The sequence below is a fragment of the Hemitrygon akajei genome, chromosome 6 (assembly GCF_048418815.1).
Source record: "Hemitrygon akajei chromosome 6, sHemAka1.3, whole genome shotgun sequence".
NCBI lineage: Eukaryota > Metazoa > Chordata > Chondrichthyes > Myliobatiformes > Dasyatidae > Hemitrygon > Hemitrygon akajei.
The window spans coordinates 105,632,261-105,656,714 of record NC_133129.1 but is presented as its reverse complement, the minus strand read 5'-3'; the positions used below and the strand labels follow the sequence as shown (position 1 = coordinate 105,656,714).

The window sequence follows — 24,454 nt, the reverse complement described above, 5'->3', positions numbered from 1 at the left end:
TGACCCTCTCTCCACACCGTCCCATCACACACTCCCGGGGTCAGACACAGAGTGACCCTCTCTCCACACCGTCCCATCACACACTCCCGGGGTCAGACACAGAGTGACCCTCTCTCCACACGTCCCATCACACACTCCCGGGGTCAGACACAGAGTGAAGCTCCCTCCACACCGTCCCATCACACACTCCCAGGGTCAGACACAGAGTGACCCTCTCTCCACACTGTCCCATCACACACTCCCGGGGTCAGACACAGAGTGAAGCTCCCTCCACACCGTCCCATCACACACTCCCAGGGTCAGACACAGAGTGACCCTCTCTCCACACTGTCCCATCACACACTCCCGGGGTCAGACACAGAGCGACCCTCCCTCCACACTGTCCCATCACACACTCCCGGGGTCAGACACAGAGCGACCCTCCCTCCACACTGTCCCATCACACACTCCCAGGGTCAGACACAGAGTGAAGCTCACTCCACACCGTCCCATCACACACTCTCAGGGACAGACACAGAGTGAATCTCCCGCCACACCGTCCCATCACACACTCCCGGGGTCAGACACAGAGTGAATCTCCGTCCACACCGTCCCATCACACACTCCCGGGGACAGACACAGAGTGAAGCTCCCTCCACACTGTCCCATCACACACTCCCGGGGTCAGACACAGAATGAACCTCCCTCCACACCGTCCCATCACACACTCCCGGGGACAGACACAGAGTGAATCTCCCTCCACACCGTCCCATCACACACTCCCGGGGTCAGCCACAGAGTGAATCTCCCTCCACACCGTCCCATCACACACTCCCGGGGTCAGACACAGAGTGACCCTCTCTCCACATCGTCCCATCACACACTTCCGGGGTCAAACACAGAGTGAATCTCCCTCCACACCGTCCCATTACACACCCCCAGGGTCAGACACAGAGCGAATCTCCCTCCACACCGTCCCATCACACACTCCCAGGGTCAGACACAGAGTGAATCTCCCTCCACCCCGTCCCATCACACACTCCCGGGGTCAGACACAGAGTGACCCTCCCTCCACACCGTCCCATCACACACTCCCGGGGTCAGACACAGAGCGACCCTCTCTCCACACTGTCCCATCACACACTCCCAGGGTCAGACACAGAGCGACCCTCCCTCCACACTGTCCCATCACACACTCCCGGGGTCAGACACAGAGTGAAGCTCCCTCCACACTGTCCCATCACACACTCCCGGGGTCAGACACATAGTGACCCTCTCTCCACACGGTCCCATCACACACTCCCGGGATCAGACACAGAGTGAATCTCCCTCCACACTGTCCCATCACACACTCCCGGGGTCAGACACAGAGTGAATCTCCCTCCACACCGTCCCATCACACACTCCCGGGGTCAGACACAGAGTGAATCTCCCTCCACACTGTCCAATCACACACTCCCGGGGTCAGACACAGAGTGAAGCTCCCTCCACACTGTCCCATCACACACTCCCGGGGTCAGACACAGAGTGAATCTCCCTCCACACCGTCCCATCACACACTCCCGGGGTCAGACACAGAGTGAATCTCCCTCCACCCCGTCCCATCACACACTCCCGGGGTCAGACACAGAGTGACCCTCCCTCCACACCGTCCCATCACACACTCCCGGGGTCAGACACAGAGTGACCCTCTCTCCACACTGTCCCATCACACACTCCCGGGGTCAGACACAGAGCGACCCTCCCTCCACACTGTCCCATCACACACTCCCGGGGTCAGACACAGAGTGAAGCTCCCTCCACACTGTCCCATCACACACTCCCGGGGTCAGACACATAGTGACCCTCTCTCCACACGGTCCCATCACACACTCCCGGGATCAGACACAGAGTGAATCTCCCTCCACACTGTCCCATCACACACTCCCGGGGTCAGACACAGAGTGAATCTCCCTCCACACCGTCCCATCACACACTCCCGGGGTCAGACACAGAGTGAATCTCCCTCCACACCGTCCCATCACACACTCCCGGGGTCAGACACAGTGTGAATCTCCCTCCACACCGTCCCATCACACACTCCCGGGATCAGACACAGAGTGAATCTCCCTCCACACTGTCCCATCACACACTCCCGGGGTCAGACACAGAGTGAATCTCCCTCCACACTGTCCCATCACACACTCCCGGGGTCAGACACAGAGTGAATCTCCCTCCACACTGTCCCATCACACACTCCTGGGGTCAGACACAGAGTGAATCTCCGTCCACACCGTCCCATCACACACTCCCAGGGTCAGACACAGAGTGAATCTCCCTCCACACCGTCCCATCACACACTCCCGGGGTCAGACACAGAGTGAAGCTCCCTCCACACTGTCCAATCACACACTCCCGGGGTCAGACACAGAGTGAATCTCCCTCCACACTGTCCAATCACACACTCCCGGGGTCAGACACAGAGTGAATTTCCCTCCACACTGTCCCATCACACACTCCCGGGATCAGACACAGAGTGAATCTCCCTCCACACTGTCCCATCACTCACTCCCGGGGTCAGACACAGAGTGTATCTCCCTCCACACGGTCCCATCACACACTCCCGGGATCAGACACAGAGTGAATCTCCCTCCACACTGTCCCATCACACACTCCCGGGGTCAGACACAGTGTGAAACTCCCTCCACACTGTCCAATCACACACTCCCGGGGTCAGACACAGAGTGAATCTCCCTCCACACTGTCCAATCACACACTCCCGGGGTCAGACACAGAGTGAATCTCCCTCCACACTGTCCCATCACACACTCCCGGGATCAGACACAGAGTGAATCTCCCTCCACACTGTCCCATCACACACTCCCGGGGTCAGACACAGAGTGTATCTCCCTCCACACCGTCCCATCACACACTCCCGGGGTCAGAGACAGAGTGAATTTCCCTCCACACTGTCCCATCACACACTCCCTGGGTCAGACACAGAGTGAAGCTCCCTCCACACCGTCCCATCATACACTCCCGGGGTCAGACACAGAGTGAATCTCCCTCCACACTGTCCAATCACACACTCCCAGGGTCAGACACAGAGTGAATCTCGGGTCATTAGCAGAAATAACACCACTTACGTCCTTGACGTTACGGCACAGTACAACGTAACGACAAGCCCGCTTCCACTGGATCTGGCCCAGGCTGGAGGAGACCAGGGCATTCTTCAGGAAGAACAGAGTGCCACTGTAGTCCAGGATAAAGATGTTATCCTTGGTGGGGATGAACTTGCGGTACCCGTGGGACAGGTGAGGTGCCACTGTCCGACTCACAGTCTTCCTACGGCCACCGAACATTTGGAAGAATAGGCCTTTGGTATCTGTCGGGGCAGAAGACCGACAGCGTGAACCAGCGGGTGGGAGAGTGGAGGACCACATCCTAACGGCCCAGATCAGCAGAGTGGATTTCCACACCCCCAGCACCAATGTCACCGAACAGCAGCTCAGGGTAATTATACAGACTGGTTCCCAGTTTCTGATCAACTCCTTCAACCTTCACTGAAAGGTGGAGGGGCAGGGCTCTGATTACCATCCCATCACCCCCAAGTTAGAGAGAGAGAGGGTAAATCAGTGATCAATACTCAGTGATCCCCGGATTAGAGAGAGAGGGAGAGGGAGGGAGAGGGGCAGGGAGAGGGGGAGGGAGGGGGGGGGAGGGAGAGGGGGAGGGAGGGAGGGGGGAGGGAGGGGGAGGGAGAGGGGGAGGGAGGGAGAGGGAGAGAGAGTGAGAGGGAGAGAGAGTGAGAGGGAGAGAGTGAGTGAGAGAGTGAGAGAGAGAGAGAGAGAGTGAGAAAGTGTGCGTGCGTGTGCATGTGCGTGTGTGTGTAAATCAGTGATCTGTGATCAGTACTCAGTGATCCCCAGATTAGAGGGGAGGGTAGACAGGGAATGGGGAAAATCAGTACTCACTGTGGTAATTTTGTGTGTTGTTTGAACTTCCAGCATCAGCAGATTTCCTCGTGTTTGCTCACTGTGGTAACTGCTTATGATCCCTGGATCAGAGGCAGAGGGTAGGTCGGGTGTGCAGGAGGTGAATCAGCCTGGGGTCCTGTTTCCATCACTGTCCCAGCCCTCTGGGGAACCCGGCTGAGAGGGTGTGACCATGGGGCAGAACCTGGGTGAGGTCGGGAACCAGGAATGCCCTCTCCCAACGGGGGCCAGGGGGGTGAAAGTAAACAGATACAGCTCTGTGGAGGCATGAACAATTTCCAGGTTGTTGGAAAGCCACCCCCTCCATGGAGGCACAGCACTGCGGGGGCGGGGGGGGAATTGGTTGGTAAACCACATTCAGCAGGACCCTCCCTGGATTAAAGGATAAACTATTGAGGGGGTGGGGTCTGGCTGAAGAGGGTGGTGGGAGAGGAGCATGGTTGACCGCGTGGGAGGGAGGAGCGTGGGCAGGGGTCCAGGTTTGGAGGGGGGAGTGGGGGTGTTGGAGTGAGAACTGGTGTCCAGATAGGTGGGGGGAGAGGAGTCTCCGGTCGGTGGAAGCAGGGTTGGCGGAGCTCAGGAGAAGCTGTGGTGGTGCTGTGGTTTTACTCACAGTTGAGGATGGAAGCCCGTTTCCAAAAGCCATGTTCAGCTACCCCCTCGGTGCTGAGCAGCGGTGCCAAGCGGCGGCTGACGCGTTTCCACACGGCGTCGTTACTGCAGAAAGCGTGCAGGTAGCGGCAGGTCTGGCCCAGCATCACCACCTCCTTCACCGACAGCTCCGCGATGATCTGATCCAGCTGCGGGCGAGACAGGCACAGCAGCTGAAGCCCTGAGAAATCAACCATCCCCCCCCCACCCCAGGCCCAGGAAAGGTCCTTCCGCCCGGCTGGCCCAGCACGGCTGGGACACCCTTACGACCTGCTGAGTTCCTCCAGCATTGTGTGTGTGTTGTCCTGAGGCTGACACTAGCCAACACAAATGCCAATGTGCCACTAACATGGACTGAGAACTGTGTTAATCAGGCACACGGATCTTCATGTGAAAGGCGGGTCCTCGGTACCCCAGCTTGGTTTAACCCCAGTGGAATGACAGAGTTTCAACCAATATGTTCAAGGTATCCTCTGTCACTCCCTCCTACAACAAAACAATTGTAACCCTGAGCAACACACGCAAACTGCTGGAGGAACTCAGCAGGTCAGGCAGCATGGACGGACGGCAGTAAACAGCTGATGTTTTGGGCCGAGACCTTTCATCAGGACTGGAAAGGAAGGTGAAAGAAGCCAGGACAGCAACTGGGGAGGGGGTAAAGTACAAGCTGGGAGGTGACAGGAGAGACCAGCCGAGGGTGCGGGAGAGTGGGGATGAGGTAAAACAGCTGGCAGCTGATAGGTGGAAGGTGTGAAGAAGGAATCTGAATGCGGAATGGAAAAAGGGAGTGGGGGAGAGATTACCAGAAGTCAGATATTCATGCCATCAGGTTGGAGACTACCCAGACAGAATATGAGGTGGCACTCCTCCAACGCCTCATCATTTCGACATGGCGGAGTAGGAATGGGAAGTAGAACTGAAATCGGTGGCCACCAGAAGGTGCACAATGAAGCAGTCCCTCAGTCCGTGTCGGGGCTCACCGATGTGGAGGAGCTCACACAGGGAATTAGTCACATAATTGCCTGGATTAATAAATTATTAGGCATCTCATTCCCTGGAGTAACCACTCATTAGAGCTGTAGACATTGATACAGCACCCAGAGGCCTCGGCCCACTGAGTCCTCACCACCATCAACTCGACACCGATCACACCTCACTCTCCCCAGGATCTGTTTCTCACCTACGGACTGCAGACAATCTACAATGGCCAATTAACCAACCAACCCACACATCGTCGAGATGTGGAGGCACAGGGAAAACCTGCACAGTCACAGGGAGAACGTGCAAACTCCACAGAGACATCACCTGAGCTCAGGATTGAACCCGGATGCTGGAGCCACACAGCAGCAGCTCCACTAACTGTGGCAATGTCCCACACAGTCTCCTCACCGCTCGGACTAGCACATCAATTCATACGATAAAACACACAAATGCTGGGGAACTCAGCAGGTCAGGCGGCATCTACAGAGAGGAATAAACAGTCGATGTTCTGGGCCGAGATCTTTCATCAGGACTGATAGCACGGCGTCAGCAATCGCGATCGGGGTTCAATTCCCACCGCTGTCTGTAAGGATTCTGTACGTTCTCCCTGTGATTGTGTGGGCTTCCTCCGAGTGCTCCGGTCTCCTCCCACATCCCACAGGTAGGCTCATTGGGCACAGCGGGCTCATTGGGCCCATTACTGTGCTGTATGAGGCTGTGGGCCTGCTCCATCTGCTCTGGGCTTCGTGTCTGAGGGCTCCGTGATGTTTTACTCTGCTGTGTGATGAACTGAGACTGTGGGCCTGCTCCATCTGCTCTGGGCTTTGTGTCTGAAGGCTCCGTGATGTTTTACTCTGCTGTGTGATGAACTGAGACTGTGGGCCTGCTCCATCTGCTCTGGGCTTTGTGTCTGAAGGATCCGTGATGTTTTACTCTGCTGTGTGATGAACTGAGACTGTGGGCCTGCTCCATCTGCTCTGGGCTTTGTGTCTGAGGGCTCCGTGATGTTTTACTCTGCTGTGTGATGAACTGAGACTGTGGGCCTGCTCCATCTGCCCCGGGCTTCGTGTCTGAAGGCTCCGTGATGTTTTACTCTGCTGTGTGATGAACTGAGACTGTGGGCCTGCTCTGGCTGCTCTGGGCTTTGTGTCTGAGGGCTCCGTGATGTTTTACTCTGCTGTGTGATGAACTGAGACTGTGGGCCTGCTCCATCTGCTCTGGGCTTTGTGTCTGAGGGCTCCGTGATGTTTTACTCTGCTGTGTGATGAACTGAGACTGTGGGCCTGCTCCATCTGCTCTGGGCTTCGTGTCTGAGGGCTCCGTGATGTTTTACTCTGCTGTGTGATGAACTGAGGCTGTGGGCCTGCTCCATCTGCCCTGGGCTTCGTGTCTGAAGGTTCAGTGATGTTTTACTCTGCTGTGTGATGAACTGAGACTGTGGGCCTGCTCCATCTGCTCTGGGCTTCGTGTCTGAGGGCTCCGTGATGTTTTACTCTGCTGTGTGATGAACTGAGACTGTGGGCCTGCTCTGGCTGCTCTGGGCTTTGTGTCTGAAGGCTCCGTGATGTTTTACTCTGCTGTGTGATGAACTGAGACTGTGGGCCTGCTCCATCTGCTCTGGGCTTCGTGTCTGAGGGTTCCGTGATGTTTTACTCTGCTGTGTGATGAACTGAGACTGTGGGCCTGCTCTGGCTGCTCTGGGCTTTGTGTCTGAAGGCTCAGTGATGTTTTACTCTGCTGTGTGATGAACTGAGACTGTGGGCCTGCTCCATCTGCACTGGGCTTCGTGTCTGAAGGCTCAGTGATGTTTTACTCTGCTGTGTGATGAACTGAGACTGTGGGCCTGCTCCATCTGCTCTGGGCTTCGTGTCTGAGGGCTCAGTGATGTTTTACCTCGCTGTGTGATGAACTGAGACTGTGGGCCTGCTCTGGCTGCTCTCGGCTTTGTGTCTGAAGGCTCAGTGATGTTTTACTCTGCTGTGTGATGAACTGAGACTGTGGGCCTGCTCCATCTGCACTGGGCTTCGTGTCTGAAGGCTCAGTGATGTTTTACTCTGCTGTGTGATGAACTGAGACTGTGGGCCTGCTCCATCTGCTCTGGGCTTCGTGTCTGAAGGCTCAGTGATGTTTTACTCTGCTGTGTGATGAACTGAGACTGTGGGCCTGCTCTGGCTGCTCTCGGCTTTGTGTCTGAAAGCTCCGTGATGTTTTACTCTGCTGTGTGATGAACTGAGACTGTGGGCCTGCTCCATCTGCACTGGGCTTCGTGTCTGAAGGCTCAGTGATGTTTTACTCTGCTGTGTGATGAACTGAGACTGTGGGCCTGCTCCATCTGCACTGGGCTTCGTGTCTGAAGGCTCAGTGATGTTTTACTCTGCTGTGTGATGAACTGAGGCTGTGGGCCTGCTCCGGCTGCTCTGGGCTTTGTGTCTGAAGGCTCAGTGATGTTTTACTCTGCTGTGTGATGAACTGAGACTGTGGGCCTGCTCCATCTGCTCTGGGCTTTGTGTCTGAAGGCTCCGTGATGTTTTACTCTGCTGTGTGATGAACTGAGACTGTGGGCCTGCTCTGGCTGCTCTGGGCTTCGTGTCTGAAGGCTCCGTGATGTTTTACTCTGCTGTGTGATGAACTGAGACTGTGGGCCTGCTCCGGCTGCTCTCGGCTTTGTGTCTGAAGGCTCCGTGATGTTTTACCTCGCTGTGTGATGAACTGAGACTGTGGGCCTGCTCCATCTGCTCTGGGCTTTGTGTCTGAGGGCTCCGTGATGTTTTACTCTGCTGTGTGATGAACTGAGACTGTGGGCCTGCTCTGGCTGCTCTGGGCTTCGTGTCTGAAGGCTCCGTGATGTTTTACTCTGCTGTGTGAATTAGGTTTGGAGTGCCACGCAGCATTGCAGATAGTGTGAACTGTCACCGCTCAGAGTGTGGGGGTACAGAATTCAATTCTGGCGCCATCTGTAAGGGGTTTTCCCCAGCAGTGTTTGAAGATGTACTGGTTCGTAAGTTAATTGGTCATTGTAAATTGTCTTGTGATTACTTAGGGCAGCTGTGTTTCCGTAACAATTCTTTTTGTCCAGTCAGGATTGTTGGCCCTGAGCTGAATCTCCAACCCTGGAGAACCAGTGGACCACTCTTAGTCTGGCCTCCAACCTTTGACCTGTTTGGCACGGGTGACCCTACCAAGAGTCAAAGCGCAAGGCCCTGACTCCAGGCAGCACAGCTCTCCGGCTCACTGAGGCTCGCAAGCCTCCAAACCCTACGACAAAGTTGTGGTCCTCTAACAGGTGTCTTATAAATAGGACCTTGTAGCTCAGTGGGCCAGAAGGCTGTAAAATTATAAATAAATAAATCAAGTACTAACACTGTGTGCATTCCTCTAGTGTTTTGTTTGGATGTCCTGCATCTCTTGAATTCATACATGAATCCCCTAACTAATAATTATCTCCATGTCTAGATTAACAGATCAACAAATAACTCAGATCAGGATTAACAAATCAATAAACATCGAACATCTAGGTCATGCTTTGGTTAACAAATTAAATTACCATCACATGCCTCACATTGACATCAATGAAGACTCAGAGTTAACAGGTCATTTACATCTCAAACTCTATAAGCATCTTCCACTGAGAATTCACAGGTACATAACTCCATGAAAATCAGTGAGAATACTACAAAGTATATGCATAGAACAGACTTCAGTACAATATATACCCAGCGGCCACTTTATTGTGTACACCTGCTTATCAATGCAAATATCTAAATAGCCAATCATCTGGCAGCATTTCAATGCACAAAAGCATGCAGGCACAGTCAAGAGGCTCAGTTGTTGTTCAGACCAAACATCAGCACGGGGAAGAAATGTGATCTAAGTGACTTTGACTGTGGAATGATTGTTGGTGCCAGATGGGGAGGTTTGAGTAGGTTCAGAAACTGCTGATCTCCCGGGATTTTCACACACAACAGTCTTTAGATTCAAAGCTTCAAGTATATTTATAAAAGTATGTATAAATTATACAAGCTTGAGAACCAAAAGAACCCAACTAAAAGAAAGACTACCGTTCAATGCACAGAGGGAGGAAAAAACCCAAATCATGCAAACAATAAAAGCAAGCAACAGCATTCAGAACAAAAGTGAGCCCATAGACACGAAGCTCGGAGCAGATGGAGCAGGCCCACAGTCTCAGTTCATCACACAGCAGAGTAAAACATCACTGAGCCTTCAGACACGAAGCTCGGAGCAGATGGAGCAGGCCCACAGTCTCAGTTCATCACACAGCAGAGTAAAACATCACGGAGCCTTCAGACACGAAGCCCAGAGCAGATGGAGCAGGCCCACAGTCTCAGTTCATCACACAGCAGAGTAAAACATCACTGAGCCTTCAGACACGAAGCTCGGAGCAGATGGAGCAGGCCCACAGTCTCAGTTCATCACACAGCAGAGTAAAACATCACGGAGCCTTCAGACACGAAGCCCAGAGCAGATGGAGCAGGCCCACAGTCTCAGTTCATCACACAGCAGAGTAAAACATCACGGAGCCCTCAGACACAAAGCCCAGAGCAGATGGAGCAGGCCCACAGTCTCAGTTCATCACACAGCAGAGTAAAACATCACGGAGCCTTCAGACACAAAGCCCAGAGCAGATGGAGCAGGCCCACAGTCTCAGTTCATCACACAGCAGAGTAAAACATCACGGAGCCCTCAGACACAAAGCCCAGAGCAGATGGAGCAGGCCCACAGTCTCAGTTCATCACACAGCAGAGTAAAACATCACGGAGCCTTCAGACACAAAGCCCAGAGCAGATGGAGCAGGCCCACAGACTCAGTTCATCACACAGCAGAGTAAAACATCACGGAGCCCTCAGACACAAAGCCCAGAGCAGATGGAGCAGGCCCACAGTCTCAGTTCATCACACAGCAGAGTAAAACATCACGGAGCCTTCAGACACAAAGCCCAGGGCAGATGGAGCAGGCCCACAGTCTCAGTTCATCACACAGCAGAGTAAAACATCACGGAGCCTTCAGACACAAAGCCGAGGAGCAGCCGGAGCAGGCCCACAGTCTCAGTTCATCACACAGCAGAGTAAAACATCACGGAGCCCTCAGACACGAAGCCCAGAGCAGATGGAGCAGGCCCACAGTCTCAGTTCATCACACAGCAGAGTAAAACATCACGGAGCCCTCAGACACAAAGCCCAGAGCAGATGGAGCAGGCCCACAGTCTCAGTTCATCACACAGCAGAGTAAAACATCACGGAGCCTTCAGACACAAAGCCCAGGGCAGATGGAGCAGGCCCACAGTCTCAGTTCATCACACAGCAGAGTAAAACATCACGGAGCCTTCAGACACGAAGCCCAGAGCAGATGGAGCAGGCCCACAGTCTCAGTTCATCACACAGCAGAGTAAAACATCACGGAGCCTTCAGACACGAAGCCCAGAGCAGATGGAGCAGGCCCACAGCCTCAGTTCATCACACAGCAGAGTAAAACATCACGGAGCCCTCAGACACGAAGCCCAGAGCAGATGGAGCAGGCCCACAGTCTCAGTTCATCACACAGCAGAGTAAAACATCACGGAGCCTTCAGACACGAAGCCCAGAGCAGATGGAGCAGGCCCACAGTCTCAGTTCATCACACAGCAGAGTAAAACATCACGGAGCCTTCAGACACGAAGCCCAGAGCAGATGGAGCAGGCCCACAGTCTCAGTTCATCACACAGCAGAGTAAAACATCACGGAGCCTTCAGACACGAAGCCCAGAGCAGATGGAGCAGGCCCACAGTCTCAGTTCATCACACAGCAGAGTAAAACATCACGGAGCCTTCAGACACGAAGCCCAGAGCAGCCAGAGCAGGCCCACAGTCTCAGTTCATCACACAGCAGAGTAAAACATCACGGAGCCTTCAGACACAAAGCCCAGAGCAGATGGAGCAGGCCCACAGTCTCAGTTCATCACACAGCAGAGTAAAACATCACTGAGCCTTCAGACACAAAGCCCAGAGCAGATGGAGCAGGCCCACAGTCTCAGTTCATCACACAGCAGAGTAAAACATCACGGAGCCTTCAGACACGAAGCCCAGAGCAGCCAGAGCAGGCCCACAGTCTCAGTTCATCACACAGCAGAGTAAAACATCACGGAGCCTTCAGACACAAAGCCCAGAGCAGATGGAGCAGGCCCACAGTCTCAGTTCATCACACAGCAGAGTAAAACATCACTGAGCCTTCAGACACAAAGCCCAGTGCAGATGGAGCAGGCCCACAGTCTCAGTTCATCACACAGCAGAGTAAAACATCACGGAGCCTTCAGACATGAAGCCCAGAGCAGATGGAGCAGGCCCACAGTCTCAGTTCATCACACAGCAGAGTAAAACATCACTGAGCCTTCAGACACAAAGCCCAGAGCAGATGGAGCAGGCCCACAGTCTCAGTTCATCACACAGCAGAGTAAAACATCACGGAGCCCTCAGACACAAAGCCCAGAGCAGATGGAGCAGGCCCACAGTCTCAGTTCATCACACAGCAGAGTAAAACATCACGGAGCCTTCAGACACAAAGCCCAGAGCAGATGGAGCAGGTCCACAGTCTCAGTTCATCACACAGCAGAGTAAAACATCACTGAGCCTTCAGACACGAAGCCCAGAGCAGATGGAGCAGGCCCACAGTCTCAGTACAACTGCCAGGTGTGTTTACTGACATTTTTAATCTCTCCCTCTCCCAGTGTAGAGCGTCCTCCTACTTCAAATTATCCACCATTGTCCCTGTACCAAAAAAGACCAAGGTAACATGCCTGAACGACTGGCGTCCTGTCACACTCACTTCAATAATAAGCAAACGCTTTGAGAGGCTGGTCAAGGACTATATCTGCAGCTTGTTACCAGCCAAGCTGGACCCTCTACAATTCGCCTACCGACACAACCGATTGACAGATGACACTATGGCCACTGCTCTACACACCGTCTGGACACATCTGGAGAAGGATGCTTGTGTGAGATTGCTGTTCTTGGACTACAGTTCAGCATTCAACACCATAGTTCCATCCAGGCTCGACAGGAAGCTCAGAGACCTTGGCCTTGACCCTGCCTTGTGCAGCTGCATCCTAGACTTTGTCAGGTTGGCGGCAGGTTGTGAAAGTGGGCTCCCTCACCTCCAACCCTCTGACTCTCAATACAGGAGCCCCTCCTTTTCTCTCTGTATACCCATGACTGTGTCGCCACCCACAGCTCTAATCTGCTAATTAAATTTGCCGATGACACCACATTGATTGGCCTTATCTCAGACAAGAACAAGGTGGCCTACAGTGAAGAAGTCATCTCTCTGACACAGTGGTGTCAAGAAAACAACCTCTCCCTCAATGCCGCAAAGCAAAGGAGCTGGTTGTGGATTACAGGAGGAATGGAGATGGGCTAACCCCTATTGACATCAATGGACCTGGGGTGAGAGGGTAAACAACTTTAAGTTCCTTGGCATCCACATCACCGAGAACCTCACGTGGCCTGTACACACCAGCCGTGTGGTGAAAAACGCACAACAGCGCCTCTTTCACCTCAGATGGTTGAAGAAGTTTGGTTTGGGCCCCCAAATCCTGAGAACTTTCTACAGGGACACAATTGAAAGCATCTTGACTGGCTGCATCACTGCCTGGTATGGGAACTGTACCTCCCTTAATCACCAGGATTCTGCAGAGAGTGGTGCCCAGTGTATCTGTAATTGTGAACTTACCATGATTCAGGGCACTTACAAGGACAGGTGTGTAAAAAGGGTCCGTAGGATCATTGAGGACCCGAGTCACACCAACCACAATCTACTCCAGCCGCTACCATCCAGGAATTGGTACCGTGGCATAAAAGCCAGGACCAACAGGCTCCGGGACAGCTTCTTCCACCAGACCATCAGACTGATGAACTCACGCTGATTTGAATGTTCTCGATATTACATTGACTGTTCTCTTTATTATAAATTACTATGATTGCACATTGCACATTTAGACGGAGATGTAACGTAAAGATTTTTACTCCTCGTGTACGTGAAGGATGTGAGAAATAAAGTCAATTCAATTTAATACTTTGAACCTTGCACTGGGTGGGCTACAGCAGCAGAAGACCGTGAACATTCACTCGTGGCCAGGATATTAGATAGAGGAGGTACCAGATAAAGTGGCCACTGAGTGTATATCCTGAATAGGACAGAGTAGGATTTAAGTGGGGTATAATCTGTGTTTCTGAGCGGGCTGTCTGTTGAGAACAGAATAAAATAGAACGTGTTTATTATCATGTAAACACTGTACAAATTACACAAAGAATGTAACACAAGGCAGGAGACAGATGAGAAGATGGACCAGCCAGACAGGGGAGAGAATAAATCAGAACATAGAGCTACACACACAAAATGCCGGAGAAACTCAGCAGGTTAGGAGGGAAATAAAGAGTTAATGTTTCCAGCCAAGACCCTTCATCAGAACTGGAACAGAAGGGGGCAAAATCCAGGTTAAGGTGGGTGGGGGCAGCAGTACAAGCTGGCAGGGATAGGTGATACCAGTGAGGGGGAGGGGTGATAGGTAGACAAGGTAAAGGGCTGACAAAGGAATCTAACGGGAGAAGAGAGTGAACCATGGGAGAAAGGGAAGGAGGAGAGGGTTGGTGAGATCAGAGAGGGAGCCAGAATCAAGAATGGAAAAGGAGAGAAGGGAAAGGGAGGCAAAATTACTGGAATTTATTGACACAAAACATTGTACAACAGATACTCACAGCAATTACTGGAGGACTATGGACATACAGAGTTACTGGGTGGAGGGGTCTACAGAGTGTCGAGGGCGGGAGCCGAGGAGTTTGGGTTGTTAAGGCAACTTCTTATTCTGGAGTTATGGTACAGTATATAGCAAATATTAATTTCAACAGCAACCAGTCTTCAGACCTGAATGCGGACTGTAGATAGAGTTAAAATGCAGGCCAGAACAATGGTTTTCCTTGAACTACAGGCAGGGGACTCATTAGCTCCAAGAAGCACCCAATTGACCTGAGATGTCATGACTACGACTCAAAGATAATACTCACTTTTAATACTCAAAGTTAATACTCATTTTTGGTGTGTTGGTGGGAAGATCCAGACATTTGGGAAATTACGTGCAACTCAAAGGAAGGGGTATGAATGCATTATGACTGTGGAAACTGTCCTGTTGTTACCTTTGTTCTCTAACATATAAAATGTGATGTAATACTGGGTCAGGAGACCTTTTCTTCTGAGAGTGATGATGCCTGCTGCTTGTTTTGCTCTATAATGAGTTCTATATCCAGCAGCTTCTTTCCCAGTCATAACGCAGGTTTCACAATCAAGGCGAGACACAGTGAATGCCTGAGCAACACAGCTGGTGAGGCAGGTGAACTCAGCTGAGGGCACTGAGGTACAAACAGCACGACTTTGGGCTCATCTCATCACGCACACCAATTCCATTTTCCTCTCTCATCTTCACCCGCAAGTCGATTCCAACATTCATCCACACTCTCGGGATGACTTACAGCTGCCAGTTAACCTAGTGACCAGCAAGTCATCTAGGAGTAAACTGGAACATTCCAGGGAAACTGGTGCAGTTGTGGGGAAAATGTGCAAACTCCACACAGACAATGTTGGCGGTCAGAATCACAAACAGAAGAGATTCTACAGATGTTGGAAACACACACACAAAATGGTAGAGGAACTCAGCAGGCCAGGCACCATCTATGGAGGGGAATAAACAGTCAAAGTTTTGGGCTGAGACCCTTCACTGGGACTGGAAAGGGAGGGGAAAGAAACCCAAATAAGACTGTGGGGGGGAGGGGGAGGAGTACAAGCTGGGAGGTAATAGGTGAAACCAGGTGGGGAGGAATGAAGTAAGAAGCTGGGATGGGATAGGTGGAAGAGGTAAGGGACTGAAGAAGAAGGATTTTGATTGGAGAGGAGAGTGGACCATGAGAGAAGGGGAAGGAGGAGGGGCACCAGAGGGTGACAATGGTCAGGTGGGATGAGAAGGGAACAAGAACGGGGATTTAGAAAAAGAGAGAAGGGGAAGAGGCTAGCCAGGCAGAATGTGAGCTGTTTCTCTTCTAACTTGAGCGTGGCCTCATTGTGGCAGTAGAGGAGGCCATGAACCGACACGTTCAAATGGGAATGGGAAGTTGAACTGAAATGAGTGGCCACTTAGACATCCTGCCTTCTGCAGCGTCAGGTCTCACTGAGGCCACACAGGGAATCAGTCACCACATTCTCCATATTAATAAATTATTAGGCATCTCATTCCCTGGAGTAACCACTCATTAGAGCTGTAGACATTGATACAGCACGCAGAGGCCTCGGCCCACTGAGTCCTCACCACCATCAACTCGACACCGATCACACCTCACTCTCCCCAGGATCTGCTTCTCACCTACGGACTGCAGACAATCTACAACGGCCAATTAACCAACCAACCCACACATCGTCGAGATGTAGGAGGCACAGGGAAAACCTACACAGTCACAGGGAGAACGTGCAAACTCCACAGAGACATCACCTGAGCTCAGGATTGAACCCGGATGCTGGAGCCACACAGCAGCAGCTCCACTAACTGTGGCAATGTCCCACACAGTCTCCTCACCGCTCGGACTAGCACATCAATTCATACGATAAAACACACAAATGCTGGAGGAACTCAGCAGGTCAGGCGGCATCTACAGAGAGGAGCAAGTGATCACCGTTTCAGGGCGAGACACTTCATCAGGACTGATAGGACAGGAGTGAGATGGAAATGGGTGGCCACCAGGAGCTCCAAGCCAGCTGCTGCAGGTGTGAGACAGCAGAAGCACCTGCTCCAGCACGGCACCACCCCGGTGGTCTCGGAGATGATTTTGTATCCGAGACTGTGGGATAACTATGACGTCAGGGATACTATCAGGGATACTCATAGTCTATATCCACGTTGGAGAGAATGCACAGAGCTCAGAGTACGTCAAACAAACACAGTGCAAATACAAAGAACAAGGTAGAGAGTCCTCACAACAGCACACCTTATACCTGGAAAGATAGAGAGTACAAGAGGAAACACAAAGACAGGTTACAGCTGTGATTATAAAGGCAAGGCAGTTTCAAACGAGGGATGTAGCAACTGCAGGTAAAAACGTTCAACAATACAATATATTACAGGCCCTTCGGCCCAGCACGTTGAGCTAACCTTTCAGTCTAACCGTTCCCTCCCACATATCCACTTTTATATCTGTGCCTATCTTAGAGCCTCTTTAATGCTCAGAATATACCTGCCTCTACCACCACCAGACAATGTGTTCCACACATGCACTGCTCTATGTCTAAATAACTTAGCTCTGACACCTCCCCCCCAAACTTTCCTCCAATCACTTTAAAACCTAGCCATTCTGCTTTGGGAAAAGAGCTTTGGTTCCCTGCTCAAGCCATGCCTCATCATCTTGAATACCTCTATCAAGTCACCTCTCCTCCTCCTCCTTCGCTCCAATGAGAAAAGCCCCATTTTGCTCAACCTATCCTCATAAGACATGCTCCAGGCAGTACACTGGTAAATCTCCTCTGCACCCTCTCTAAAGCTTACACATCCTTCCTATAATGAGGCAACCAGAAATAGGAGACAAGTTTTGGGGAAATTTGTAGAGCACAGATGCGAGTGTGACAATGGCTTCATTGGTTAAAACTGGCCTTGTACTGTGTGTAGCCATGGGGGATACAAAAGGGTCTTCGCAACCATTTGGTATCCCTGAGAAACTTGTAGTTATTTCAACCAGTATGACAAAAGAGATCTGTATTTAGAAAGGGAACTTTTCGGTAGCTCAGATGTGCCAAAGTGCTTCAGCCCCAGGGAGGGACTGTGGAAATGTGGCTCCTGCTGGAAGCTGGGAATCAGCAGTCACTGTGAGTAACCAGATCCCACCAACACCGATATGAGAATTGCCACATCTTGTTCCAGTGACATTGGATGGGGAGTAGATGCTGTCTCCCAACTCTCCCATCACACTCCTGGGTCCAGATTAATTCTCTGGAGGGCAACTCAAACGGAAATCTTTAGGCTCCAGTGGCAAAGTTGCAGTTAGCGGCTGGGGTGAGAAGAGGTTGCCTCCAGTACTGGATAACAGCAGACTAGGATAAACAAAACCAGGAGAAAGACAGAGGTAAAACACTCCCTACAACTGATCAAAGCTCTGGGGTATCACACTATCTGATCAGGGACAATTCAACTACCAGCTGTTCAAAGCTCTAAGCTCATCCCCCTCATCAGGGGCAAGGATAAGGCTGAAGAGTTCACGATCGTGTTTTGTCAGAAGGTGGTCCACCTCAACTGCACCCCCATCCCAGAGATTCTCATCATCACAAGACCAACACTCCACATAAAATCGCTTAGTGTGATATCACAAAACAACCGAGAATGGTGAATATGGCAAAGGGGACAGAACAGACAATGCCCCCGCCTGTGTACTGAACGCCCACAGGCTGCATCTCCAGCCAAACTGCTCCTCTTCAGTGAACAATCAAGGATCAACTCTACTCGACATATACATTTACATGGGTCAGGAATTTGCTGTGGGGTGTTGCCATGACGTACAACAAAAAACAACATTCAACAATATAAAGAAAGCAGAATTCTATAAAAAAAAGTTCAGGGCTAATGTACGGATATGGAATAACATGTACATAAATACAAACCGGTATTTTCAATGTGAACATTGTGTGCTGTTCAGTGCAGTGACGGGGTAATAGACTGGGGGGGCATGGTAGCAGAGTGGTTAGCAGAATGCTTTACCGTATCAACACTTTTCAATTCCCACCGCTGCCTGCATGGAGTTTGTACACCCTCCCTGTGACCATGATGCTTTCCACCGGATTCTGCTCACAGTCCAGAGCCATACCGGTTAGCAGGTTAATTGGTCATTGCAAATTGCCCCGTGATAGGCTAGGGTTAAATCGGAGGGTTGCTGGGTGGCGTGACTCAAAGGGCCAGAGGGCCTGTTCCAAACTGTATCTCAACAAATAAATAAAGAGATGGGGGTTGGGGTGGGCTAGCAACAGGTTAACTGTTTGGGGAAAGACATGATGTTTTTGTTTTAATAGCCCTACAGTGCTTTCCAGAGGGAGCTTTTGGAAAAGGAGGTTTACTGTCTGAAATGATTTTCCACTTTGTCTTGGACACATACAAGTCCTGAAATGATGGTAGATTGCAGCCAATGATCTTTTCAGCTGACCTGATGGTTTACTGTAGTTTTTGTACAATGAGAGAGGATGCTGCACCAAACCAGACATAACAGCTGATGTGAGGAAGCTCTCTATGACGGCAGTGTAGAACTGGGGAAGATGGAGTCACCAAACCAGACATAACAGCTGATGTGAGGAGGCTCTCTATGACGGCAGTGTAGAACTGGGGAAGATGGAGTCACCAAACCAGACATAACAGCTGATGTGAGGAGGCTCTCTGTGATGGCAGGGTAGAATGACACCAGTATGTTCTGGGGAAAATGGAATTTTACCAACTGCTGCAAGATCCTCGGCCGAGCCTTTTTATTAATGAAAGAGCCCAATCACAAGCAAGAGGAAATCTGCAGATGCTGAAAATCTGAGCAACACACATAAAATGCTGGAGGAACTTATCAGGCCAGGCAGCATCTATTGAAAAGAGTCAACATTTTGGGCCGAGACCCTTCATCAGAACTGGGAAAAAAAGATGAGGAGTCAGAGTTAGAAGGTGAGGGAAGGGGAGGAAGAAACACAAGGTGATAGGGGAAACTGGGAGGGTGGAAGGGGTGAAGTAAAGAGCTGGGAAGTTGATTGGCGAAAGAGATACAGGGCTGGAGAAGGGGGAATCTGATGGGAGATGACAGAAGACCACGGAGAAAAGGGGGAGAAACACCAGAGGCAAGTGATGAGATAAGGTGAGAGAAGGGAATGGTAATGGGGAATGGTGAAGGAGGGGGTGGGGGGCATTACTGGAAGTTAGAGAAATCAATGTTCATGCCATCAGGCCGGAGGCTACCCAGATAGAATATAAGGTGTGGCTCCTCCAGTCTGAGTGTGGCCTCATCACAACAGTAGAGGAGGCCATGGACTGACATCGGAATGGAAAGTGGAATTAAAATGGTTGACCACTGGGAGACCCCACTTTCTCTGGCTGACAGAGCATAGGTGCTTTGCAAAGCAGTGTCCTAATCTACGTTGGGTCTCACTGATATACAGGAGGTCACACTGGGAGCATCGGATGCAGTAGATGACCCCAACAGACTCTCAGTTGAAGTGTTAGATAGATAGATAGATACTTTATTCATCCCCATGGGGAAATTCAACTCCCCAGGTTGTCTCACCTGGAAGGTTGTTTGGGGCCCTGAATGGTAGTGAGGGAGGAGGTGTAGGGGCAGATGTAGCACATGTTTCAATTGCAAGGATAAGTGCCAGGAGGGAAATCAGTGGGGAGGGATAAATGGACAGGGAGTCATGAAGGGAACGATCCCTGTGGAAAGTAGAAAGTTGGGTGTGGGGGAGAGAAGGATATGCTTGGTGGTGGGATCCCGTTGGAGAGGCAGAAATTACAGAAAATTATGCGCTGGATGCAGAGGCTGGTGGGGTGGTAGGTGAGGACAAGAGGAACCCCGTCCCTGGTAGGTTGGCGGGAGGATGGGGTGAGAGCAGATGTGCATAAACTGGAAGAGATACAGTTGAGGTTAGCGTTGATGATGAAGGAAGGAGATGTCCTCCTTTTTCAAATACTTACTGATATCTATTATAAACCCACTGATTCTCACAGCTACCTGAACTATAACTCTTCCCACCCTGTAACTTGTAAAACATGTCATCCCCTTCTCTCAATTCCTTCATGTCTGCCATATCTGCTCTCTGGATGAGCCTTTCACTCCAGAATGAAGGAGATGTCCTCCTCCTTCAAAGAAAGGGGCTTCCCTTCCTCCACCATCAACACTGCCCTCAACCGCATCTCCCCCATTGTGCACACGTCTGTCTTCTTCCCACCCCCTCGCCACCCCACCATCACTACTGGAGGTCCTTGGAACTGTGTTCAGATCCTTGCCATCTTCAGCTGTTTCTTCTGTGACCTTCCTTTCACCAGAAGTGGGAATGTTCACTGTCCGTGGCACAGTGTTCAATTTCATTCACCACACCGTTAACAAGTTCAACAGCCTACAGCAAGGACAAGATAACAATCAGGCATGGCAACATGCCATACAAGGACAGGTAATGACCATCCATCCTTGGCCTTCAGCGACCTTTGCTGAGACCCCATCAGGAAAATTATGGAAATATTGCTGGCCAGAAACTCAACTGTAGGTCAGATACTGATGGACCTGTGGTGGGAGCCTCCCCTTGACTGCCCAATGTCTTTCTATCACGAACAATCAAGAATAGTTCTTTCTATCATGAACTCGAGAAAAGAATCTCTGACTGTCTGGTTGACAGAAGCCCGGTCCCACACCACTAGGTTTAATAACAGCTACTTGCTTTCAACTCTTCCGTTTTTGAACCAACTGCACAATCTTAATCACAACACACTGGAGGAACTTGGCAGGTCAGGCAGCATCTATGGAAGGGAATAAACACTCAACATTTTGGGTCAAGACTGTAACAGAAGGATGAAGAACCCAGAACGAGAAGGTGGGTAGATGGGAAGGAGTATTATCTGGCAGATGATCGGTGAAGCTAGGCGAGGGAGAAGGTGGGTGGATGGGAAGGTGGGGATGAAGTGAGAAGTTGGGAGGTGATGAATGGAAAAGGCTGAAGAAGAAGCGACCTGATAGGGGAGGTGAGTGGACCTAATCACAACCTTAGTATATCAACACTATGACCAATTTGTGCTACAGAGAACCTTGTTCCGTAACAACAGTTCTACTTGTGATCTTTCACATTGATCACATCAATGCTGTCTCTCTAATGCTTGAATCGGAATCAGAATATGTGCCAGTGGTACTCCTGCAGGTAAGTATTTCATTGCACCCGTGCACACATGGACATGTGCAGATGACAATAAACTTGACCTTGACTTTTTGATGAGGGCAGCTCTCAAGAAACATGACACCATCCTGGGCAAAGGATCTTTTTTTGATTTTTAGCCCATCCACTTCCCCGAACATGAATTCTCTGCTTCAACAAACAGGAGGACCTCAACAGATCAGGCAGCATCTATGGAGAGGAATAATGAGTCCACGTTTCGGGCTGAGACCCTGCATTGGACAGACCATCCACCCACCCTAAACATTGATTGCCTTCAGCACTGTTGTTATATTGCACACCACCCACAAATACTCTACTGTTACCTGCCCTGACCATCACGTCACAACTTCCAAACCCGCAGCCTCCACAGCCTGTGAGGAATTACCTCTCCAAGCCACAGGTCTCCCCAGTCTTCATCACTGGGCCCATCCAAATCCTGGGAGGTTCCACTGAGCAGGACAATGGGAGGATCACCACCACACAAACTATGATAGATCAGCAAGAACATTCGCCTTGACACCAAACCAAGAGTGAAAAGCTAAAAGCTCCCTACAATCAAAAAAAAGAACAGGTAGCAGGTAAGACAACAGTAGTTAACATTAACAGAAACTCGCACTAAGGAACTGGATCATAACTGTATCTTACAAGGCCAAGATGCTGGTAGAGATTTTTGCGCCTCGTTAAGCTGAACGTGGTGTATCCTCTTGCATGTACTACACTGGATACTCACTAACTCGGGAGGGATGGAGAGGATGGAGAACGGACCTGTTCTGTCCTGTTTGGCGGTACTTCCTCCGAGTTCTGCCCCATTCGCCTGGCAGAAGGACATTCTCCTTCTCTTCACCTGGTGGAACAGGACCAACCTCTCATTACTCCCAGCCACAGTCAGCTCAGCAAATCCATCCAAACGCCTACACTGAGGAGACCTGTGCATGTGTCCCACCACTCTGCCACACCCAGTGACCACCCCTACACAACACAGCCCCACCCAGACCTCCCATACTGTCCCACTCAGTGACACCCCCAAACCCCACTGATACTGTCTCATCAATTGACCCCATCCCCAGGCACACAGTTCCACTTTGCCCTACCAACGACACCCGTACCCCTCCCATACTGTCCTACCCAATGAAATTCTCTCCAGTGATCCCCACCCCATCACCCCCACTCCACCACACTATTACCCAATGAACTGTCCTTGCACCCACATTCCCAGCTAGACCCCCAACACTATTGCAACTTAAACTCCATTGAGACTCCCATACAATTATCCCCCACCACCTCACTCACACTGTCTCACTCAATGACCCCTTCCACCCATCCACAGTCCCATACAATTAATTTCTCACACCCACTCTAACTCCACCCAGTGTCCCCCACCCAATCACACCTCAAAGCCCATTGACTGTGTCACCAATCATCCCCCACCCCAAATACACCATCCCACCCAATGACCTCGGGCACCCACACGACCATACTACCTACAATGTGCCACCCAATCACCCCTTTCCCACACCTACAGTCTCATCCCAACCACACCCAACAATGTCCCACCCAATACAGCCCCAAACTCCACCCCACTGTCCACACCCAATAACCCCACCACACACAGTCGCACCCAATAACCCACCATCAATGTTCCACCCAACCACCCCTTCCCCACGCCTACAATCCCACCCCACCCACACTGTTGCACCCAATACAGCCCCAGACTCCATCCACACTCACTTCTGCCACTGAATAACCATGACCACCTCATCCACATTGCACCCACCACTGATGACCACTTCTCCCCACACCCAATCCATCGGTGGAAATGGCTAACATGAGGTGCAGTATTTTAAGGTGATTTGAGGAAAGTATGGGGGGATGTCAGAGGTAAGATCTTTACACGGAGAGTGGTGGGAGCACAGAACGTGCTGCCAGAGATGGTGGTAGAAGCAGATACATTAGGGGCATGAAAAGACTTTTAGATAGGCACAGAGATGACAAAAAAATGCAGGGCTATCTGGGAGGGAAGGGCTAAATTGATTTTAGAGTAGGTTAAAGGGTTAGCAAAACATTGTGGGCCGAAGGGCCTGTACAGTGCAATGTTCTAATCCATCAACTAGCCCACAGCAAAAAAGTAAAGTGTGGCTCAGGCCAAGAGTGGTCGCTCACTCTGATATTAAAACAGCCAATATCATGAACTTCACCTGAGGGTGTATCTACCTGCAGCGTCTCTCCACTGCAGGCAGGTGAGGCTCTCATTCACCATATTCATGTGGGGGGTTGGGGGGGGAATTGCAACACTTAATGCCAGAGGGATCTCCGGCTGTTCAGGTTGGTGGGGGCGGGATATCAGCTCTGATTGTGGTGAATGGCAGAGAAGGGCCAAATAGCCTCCTGCTTGTGCCGGTGAGCTTGACCTCATCTTGACCATTTCTGCCCATTGCCTCCTCTCCCTGACTCAGTGTGAAGTAGGTTCTTGCGTTCCCTTGGTTGATCCCCAGCCTCCTCCATCACGCTCCCTCCCTCTACCCATAACCTCCTCCAAGTGTCACCACAGATTCTGGTGCCATCATTACGTGCCCATAACATTCAGAACAACACAAGTAGCAACAACAGAATGACAGCAAAACAAAGCCCCTTGTGTTGCAGCTTCCAGGTTTGTCCCTGTCCATTACTGCCCACCCTGTTGGCTCCTCCCCAGAACTCAGGATGCCCGTGCAACTCCCCCCAGCTGGAGATGGGTGAGAGAGTCATGGACAAACACCCCCACCCAGAGGGAAGGGGTTTGGAAGCATTCCCTTGTGGTAGGGGTGACACAGAGCCTGAGGGTGTGGGAGCGAGAGTACAGGTGGGGGACTGAAGCCCCTCAGCACTAACCTCCTTGTTCTGAAGCAGAGAGTTTGCTCCCCGCTGCCCTCTCCA

The 24,454-nt window shown here is 51.2% G+C and overlaps 1 protein-coding gene across 1 annotated transcript in view; it reads right to left on the bottom strand.

Annotated features, from left to right (window-relative positions):
- Positions 1–22,379, bottom strand: part of LOC140728751 (F-box only protein 24-like) — a 51,994-nt gene extending 29,615 nt beyond the window's left edge. Inside the window, exons 1-3 of the mRNA XM_073047698.1 lie at positions 22,272–22,379; positions 4,567–4,753; positions 3,105–3,343 (exon numbers count right to left, since the gene is read on the bottom strand). Coding sequence (XP_072903799.1) covers positions 3,105–3,343; positions 4,567–4,753; positions 22,272–22,370 — 525 coding nt within the window. The 5' untranslated portion in view covers positions 22,371–22,379. The remainder of the gene's footprint in view (positions 1–3,104; positions 3,344–4,566; positions 4,754–22,271) is intronic.
- Positions 22,380–24,454: the final 2,075 nt, after the last annotated feature.